The 7,948-nt window shown below is 46.6% G+C and overlaps 1 protein-coding gene across 3 annotated transcripts in view; it reads left to right on the top strand.

Moving 5' to 3' along the window:
- Positions 1 to 346: 346 nt before the first annotated feature.
- LOC105473249 (chymotrypsin-like elastase family member 2A) overlaps positions 347 to 7,948 on the top strand; it is an 18,927-nt gene continuing 11,325 nt past the window's right edge. For all 3 annotated transcript variants that reach the window (XM_071100258.1, XM_071100268.1, XM_071100251.1), the window contains exons 1-2: positions 347 to 649; positions 941 to 1,029. In XM_071100258.1, the coding sequence (XP_070956359.1) occupies positions 610 to 649; positions 941 to 1,029 (129 nt within the window). In that variant the 5' untranslated portion in view covers positions 347 to 609. The remainder of the gene's footprint in view (positions 650 to 940; positions 1,030 to 7,948) is intronic.

Here is a 7,948-nt window from a genome sequence, read left to right as displayed (position 1 = left end):
AGCAGATCACTTGAGGCCAGGAGTTGGAGACCAGTCTGGCCAACATGATGAGACCCCTGTCTCTACCAAAAATACAAAAATTAGCCAGGAATGGTGGCACACACCTGCAATCCCAGCTGCTAGGGAGACTGAGGCAGGGGAATTGCTTGAACCCAGGAGGCAGAGGTTGCAGTGAGCTGAGATCACACCACTGCACTCCAGCCTGAGTGACAGAGCATGACTCCATCTCAGAAAGAAAAAAAAAAAAAGGAAGAACACACAACTCCTCTCCTCAGTCTTACTCAGGGAGGAAAAAAAAAAATAAAAAACACAACTCCAAAGACCAACAATTAGTATTTTTCTTCCTTCCCTAACACACAACATAATCTCTTCAAAACAGATGGAACCCATATTCCAATATCTACCTTTGGCATCTTTTTCAAAGTATTTCTAGGGTGACAGCTAGGAGCAAATGGGAAAAAAAAATATTTGGACGCAAACTCTTTTTTCCACTGGGCTTTGAGAAAATCCCCATCTTGCGTGCTCCTAGTGTATCTCTCACTGATAAGTTCGCTCATAAAACCAGGGCCTTCTCCAGGGCCACGCTGACAGAACTCCCACGGACACACCATGATTAGGACCCTGCTGCTGTCTGCTTTGGTGGCTGGAGGTAAACCCTGTCACCCAGAGCCACTGGTTTCCCATCCCCTGGTGTGGCTGGGAATGGGATCTTCCTGTCCTCCCCTCTCGCCCCCACCCAACCCCTACTGCATTCAGACGTATAATCGTAAGAAAACTGGAATGGAGTTTCAAAGAACTGGAGTAAAGAGCAGGATTCTATGACCTCTTGGGATCTTTCTAGAACAAGGGTTTTTTATTTGGGGGTTCAGAATGCAGCAAGTGTAGTTTACATTGTGTGGGTCGCTGCTTCCTGGACTCAAGACCCTTTCTCTTTTCATAGCCCTCAGTTGTGGGGTCCCCACTTACCCGCCTTCTGTGACTAGGGTGGTTGGAGGTGAAGAAGCGACGCCCAACAGCTGGCCCTGGCAGGTGAGTCGACCACACTGTACTTCCCCCTGTCCCTGCCCCACTCCCTTTACATCCCCCCTTTGCCCTTCCACCATGGGGTCTACTATGCTGGCAAAGTGAGGACTGATGGGACTCAGAGAGCAGCACAGGCAACTTCACCAATAAGATACATTTCCGGCTGGGCGCAGTGGCTCATGCCTGTTATCCCAGCACTCTGGGAGGCCATGGTGGGCAGATCACCTGCGGTCAGGAGTTTGAGACCAGCCTGGGCCACATGGTGAAACCCGCCTCTACTAGTAATACACAGTTAGCCAGGCGTGGCGGCACACACTTGTAATCCCAGCAACTCGGGAGGCTGAGGCAGGAGAATCGCTTGAACCCAGGAGGCAGAGGTGGCAGTGAGCTGAAATTGCACCATTACACTGCAGCCTGGGCAACAAGGCAAGACTCTGTCTCAAAAAATAAAAAAAAAATTTTAAAAGGTACATTTCTGTGGCCTTGGCCAACCTTGGGAGAGGAGGGAGAGGTGCCTCCTCCAGCTGCAGTAAGGAGCTGTCCCCTCCCCACTGCCCATAGGCAGCAAATATAGTCTTACTCTATTAACCAATCACAGGCTTGTTTACAAATGTACCATTAGTCTAGGAACCATTCAAGACTACCTATGCAAATATTCCTTGCTTTAAGGAACCAATCAGTGCTATTTATGCAGATTAAACTTTACCGCAAATCAATGTTACCAATGAAAAAAATGTTTTCTTAAGTTCATATAATCATAGTGATATCAAGACTAAACTGCCGAGTGGGGCACAGGCACAAATTACTAAGACGTGTTAACGGTGGGAATTTTAACAGAACTGTGTAAAGGTTACATTGACACAAACAAATATAGTAAAATCTCATTTATCTGATGTAACTGGGACTGAGCAATTGAAAAGTTGGTTATAAAGAAATTATTTTAAATCATACATATATGTTGTAAACATTTTATCTTACACTATGTAAACAATTTTTTGAGTTCTCAACTGTCTTTTTCATATAAACCACGCCACATAATATCTCATCTACAAGTTCATTTCTTTAAAGCAGAGCAGTACCTTTGAGACATTCACAAAGCAATCTGAGTTATGAGCCCATCCCGACTTTTACGACTTTTCCCCCCAATCTTTCCATTTTCTCACAGACACTAATTCAGGAGCAATTTTTTTTTTTTTTTTTTTTTTTTTTTTTTTTTTTGAGACAGAGTCTCGCCCTGTCACCCAGGCTGGAGTGCAGTGGCCGGATCTCAGCTCACTGCAAGCTCCACCTCCTGGGTTCAAGCCATTCTCCTGCCTCAGCCTCCCAAGTAGCTGGGACCACAGGCGCCCGCCACCTTGCCCGGCTAGTTTTTTGTATTTTTTTAGGAGAGACGGGGTTTCACCGTGTTAGCCAGGATGGTCTCGATCTCCTGACCTCGTGATCCACCCGTCTCGGCCTCCCAAAGTGCTGGGATTACCCAGGAGCAATTTTTTAAGAATCATGGTGATTCAGTCTCTTCCAAGCATTTAACTTTGTTTCCATATAAATAACGACTCTCTTTCTGAACTCGTATTTCATTCGTTACATGTTTAATCAAATTTCACTATCGCAAGCATAATTGATATAAACTACTTTAGGAGCAAACCCAGCTGAATCAGGATGAGTTTCCAACTTAAGTAGGAGGAGAAATTAGCAGCCCACTAGCCTTGAGCATTCAGAGTGACCCATGCAGCAGTCACTGTGTCTACAGAGGCCAGCATCATTCATCTGCTCCTTGATTAAGAGACTGTCAATGATAGGCCAGGCACGGTCCTCATACCTGTAATCCTAGCACTTTGGCAGGCCGAAGCAGGTGGATCACCTGAGGTCAGGAGTTTGAGACCAGCCTGGCCAACATGCTAAATCTCTGACTCTACTAAAAATACAAAAATTAGCCAGGCATGGTGGCGGGCACCTATAGTCCCAGCTATCTGGGAGGCTGAAACACAAGAATCACTTGAACCCTGGAGGCGGAGGTGGCGGTGAGCCAAGATCACACCTCTGCACTCCAGCCTGGGTGATAGAGTGAGACTCCATCAAAAAAAAAAAAGAAAAAAAAAACTGTCAATGATAGAATGATGGCAGATATTTCACATTTTTTTTTCTTTTTTTCAGACAGACTCTTGCTCTGTCACCCAGGCTGGAGTGCAGTGGCAGGATCATAGCTCACTGCCTCCAACTCCTGGGCTCCAGCCATCCTCCAGTGGTGGGATTACAGATACCCACCACTGTGCTCAGCCATAGTAAAGTTTTTTTGAGACAGTGTCACATTCTGTCACCCTGGCTGGAGTACAGTGGCTGGCGAAACATGGCTCACTGCGCCTCAAACTCCTAGCCTCCCACCTCAGCCTCCCTACCAGCTGAGACCACAGATGCATGCCACTACACCCGGTTAATTATTTTTTTAGAGATGGGGTCTCACTGTGTTGCCCAGGCTGGTCTTGAACTCCTGGGATCAAGTGATCCTCCTGCCTCAGCCTCCCAAAGTGCTGAGATTACAGGCATGAGCCACTCAACCCAGACTCACGATTTATATATTTGGCTTTGTGTACTTTTGCCAGTTCTTTTGCTTTTCTCACAGTCCCACAGTATTTTTTGCCTGAGAATTTGGAAGAAGGGCCACAGTCCCTCTGCTACAGGGCCCCACAGCACCGGGCGCATTTGTGCTGAGAACTAATCATTGCTGCCTACAAAAATACTTCCTCGCCCTCTTGCACAAAGGTGTTCCTGCCTTGAGAACCAGTGAATGTTAGTCTGTGAAGAGTCCCTACGCTTTGTGCTTCTGTTTCCCTGGGGAAATTGTTTTACTGAGATCATAGGCAGATCTAGATGGGTGGGGACCCAGATGAGGCAAGTAAGACATTCACTCTGGGGCAAAATGTAAGAGGTAGCACAAAACTTAGCAACCAGCCGGGCGCAGTGGCACACACTTTTAATCCCAGCTATTCAAGAGACTGAGACAGGAGGATTGCTGGAGTCCAAGAGTTTGAGACCAGTGTGGGCAACATAGCTAGCCGTCACAAAAGAAAAAAAAACAAAAAACAAAAACAAAAAAAACCTCACTAACCAAAATGAATAATAATTTAATGCAATTTTGTTTTTTCTGCTGGAGACAGAGTCTAATTCTGTCACCTAGGCTGGAATGCAGTGGCACAATCTCAGCTAACTGCAACCTCCACTTCCTGGGTTCAATTAATTCTCCTGCCTCAGCCTCCCAAATACCTAAGATTACAGGTGCATGCCACCACGTCCAGCTAATTTTTTGTATTTTCAGTAGAGACAGGGTTTCATCATGTTGGACAGGCTGGTCTGAAACTCCTGACCCACCTGCCTCAGCCTCCCAAATTGCTGGGATTACAGGTGTGAGTCATCCCACCAACCAGCTATTGTAATTACAGTATTAATCAACCTGAGAGCCCTGCACAGTGGCTTTTGCTCCACATTTCCAGAGAAGGCAGCTGGGACTTGGAAAGGTTACAGAATTGCCCAAAGGCACTGAGTTAGCCTGGGGGAAATGAGGATTCAAATTTGGTTCAGTGCTTGTTCTTTTAGCTACACTTTGCTGGCCACAAACAATACCTACCACGTGGACTAAATTTCACATCTGTCGGATGGTTTCAGCGCATTTTTAAATTGGGGGGGTACATCCTTTGAAGTATCTTTTTTCACTTTCTGTAATTTTAAACGTCTTTTTTAAAGCCAATTCATCTTAGACCTCTTAATGTCACACAAACGAGAAATGCCAAATGGCTAATTAAAAACAAGAACGTTCAGAGAAAAGCAGGCGTCTGGCATCTGCCAACAAACAGGTCATCGTTCCCCACAGTTACAGGAAGCCCGATCAGAGCAGTCCATGCCCTACTGTCACCTCCCTCCCCTCTGCTTGGCCTTGGCAGGGAATTGAAAGACAGGGGAGGAGGAATGAAGGAACAGGAAGGGCATGGAACAGCTTCATTAGAGACTAAAACAGTGTCAGATGTCACCACCTTAAAGTTCTTTTACTTTTTTTTTTTTTTTTTTAAAGACAGGGTCTGACTCTGTCACCCAGGCTGGAGTACAGTGGCGCCATCCCGGCTCACTGCAATCTCCGCCTCCTGAGTTCAAGCGATTCTCCTACCTCAGCCTCCCAAGTAGCTGGGATTACAGGCACACACCACGACATCCGGCTAATTTTTGTATTTTTAGTACAGATGGGGTCTCATCATGTTGGCCAGGTTGGTGTGAAACGCCTGGCCTCAAGTGACCCACCTGCCTCGGCCTCCAAAAATGCTGGGATTACAGGCGTGAGTCACGGTGCCCAGCCTCCACCACTTAAAAGTTGTACCCCACACCTGCTAAACTGTCAATCTAAACAGAAATCTTTTTTTTTTTTTTTTTTTTTTGAGACAGACCCTCACTCTGTCACCCAGACTGGAGTACGATGGTGCCATCTTGGCTCACTGCAACCTCTGCCTCCCGGGTTCAAGTGATTCTCCTACCTCAGCCCCCTGAGTAGCTGGGATTACAAGCGCGACCCACTGTGCCCTGCCTAGAAACCATTTTTAACCTGAAAAAATTTATTTAAAAAAACATGAGGAGCCGGGGGACAGGGGAGTAAGGTCCACTTATGCAGTCTCATGTTCCTATGAGTGGATTTGGTCTTCAGGGGGAAACTAGACAAGCAGGAGACAAGATCACCCGCCCCTGGTGATCTCTTCCATTCTATTCATTTGCTTATTCACTCACTTGTTCAATCAGTAAGCATTTGTTAAAGACCCAGTATGTACCAGGCACTGTTCTAGGCGCCTGGCACATAGCAGTGGGGGGAAAAATTCATGAAGACTTTATTAAAGTGGAGACGTGGCCAAGCACAGTGGCTCAAACACCTGTAATCCCAGTACTTTTGGAGGCCGAGGTGGGCAGATCACTTGAGGTCAGTAGTTCGAGATCAGCCTAGCTAACATGGCGAAACCCCGTTTCTACTAAAAATGCAAGGAAATTAGCCAGGTGTGGTGGCAGGCACCTGTAATCACAGCTACTCTGGTGGCTTAAACAGGAGAATCACTTGAACCCAGGAGACAGAGGTTGCAGTGAGCCGAGATGGTGCCCCTGCATTCCAAACTGAGCAACCAAGCAAGACTCAATCTCAAAAAAAATAAAAATAAAATAAAGTAGAGGAGTGAGACAATAAACAACTGAATGAGTAAACTCATAACATGCCAGAAAACGCAAGATGCTATGAGGAAGAGTAACGCAGAGCAAGAGGAAGGAGGCAAGTGTGTCTGTGTGTGCGTATGTACATGAGCGTGCATGTAAGTGTGTGTGCACACTCTTGGGGACAGCATGGTCATAGAAGACCTCATGGAGAAGGTTACCTTGAGCAGAGACCAATAGGAAGTGAAGGAAAGAGTTACATCGATATTTGCAAGAATATTCCAGGCAAGAAGAGCCAGTGCAAAGGCCCTGAGGCAGAAGTGGGTTTGGTGTATTTGCAGAACTGCATGGAAGTCAGTGTGGCTGGAGGAGAGGAGAGTGGGAGCCTATGGAGTCAGAGAGGCCACAGAGGGCCTAGTAAGTCATCACACACTCTTAGGTTTTATAAACTGTAAAGGGGGAGCCGCTGGAGGGCCTCAGCAGAGAAGAGAAGTCATCTGACTTCCATTCAAAAAGGGTCATTCACGCTACTGTGTTGAGAAAATGTGGGCGGCAGCGAGGAGAAGAGATGGGAGACTAGAGTGATCATTGAGAAGAGAGGATGACTAGGACATGCAGTTGAGGTAGTGACCGAGGGGTAGCAACCACTCCACATATTCCCAAGCTAGAGCTGATGGGATTTGCTGATGGACTGGAATGAGGGATAACAGGGAAAGACAGGAGCCAAGGATGACACCAAGGTTTGCGGCCCGAGCAGCAGTGGAGTTGCCATTGACTGTGACAGAGGACCCTGGGGAAAGACCACGTTTGGGATAATTCAGGAGTTTTGTTTTGGACATACTAAACCGGAGGGAGCTAAGGAAAGAGCTCCCAAGGAGGGGAAGATCCCAACCGATCCAGTTGCAGAAAGATGTTCAGAACAGGGTTTTTTGGGGGTTTTTTGTTTTTCTTTTGACATGAAGTCTCACTCTTGTCACCCAGGCTGGAGTGCAATAGCACGATCTCAGCTCACTGCAACATCTGCCTCCCGGGTTCAAGTGATTCTCCTGCCTCAGCCTCCTGAGTAGCTGGGATTACAGACACACGCCATCACACCTGGATAATATATGTATTTTTAGTAAAGACGGGATTTCACCATGTTGGCCAGGCTGGTCTCAAACTCCTGACCTCAGGTGAATTCACCAATCTCTACCTCCCAAAGTGTTATAATCACAGGCATAAGGCAGCACTCCAGGCAGAATAGTTATTTTTTAATAGTCTATATGTTTTTTGTTTTTCTATCCCAGATTTTTTGCGTTAATTTTGTTGTTGCATTTTGTTGGGGGGGCAGAGCAGATACAGGCCCATGCTATGTCACCCAGGCTGAGCACAGAGCAATCACAGCTCACTGCAACCTAGACTTTCTGAGATCAAGCAATCCTCCCACCTCAGCCTCCTGAGTAGCTGAGACTACAGGTGTGCACCACCACTCCCAGTTAATTTTTATTTTATTTTAAAAATTTTTGGGTAGAGTCAAGTTCTCACTATGGTGCCCAGGCTGCTTCACAAACTCCTGGGCTCAAGCAATACTCCCACCTCCGCCTTCTGAGTAGCTGGGACTATAGGCATGCACCACCCCACCCAGCGGCTAATGTTGGGCTTTTTTGTAGATACAATGTATTAGTCCTTCCTCACACTGCTAAGAAAGACACACCTGAGACTGGGTAATTTATAAAGGAAAGAGGTTTAATTGACTCACAGCTCAGCATGGCTG

The sequence above is a fragment of the Macaca nemestrina genome, chromosome 1 (assembly GCF_043159975.1).
Source record: "Macaca nemestrina isolate mMacNem1 chromosome 1, mMacNem.hap1, whole genome shotgun sequence".
NCBI lineage: Eukaryota > Metazoa > Chordata > Mammalia > Primates > Cercopithecidae > Macaca > Macaca nemestrina.
This window is presented reverse-complemented; position numbering and strand designations above follow the sequence as displayed.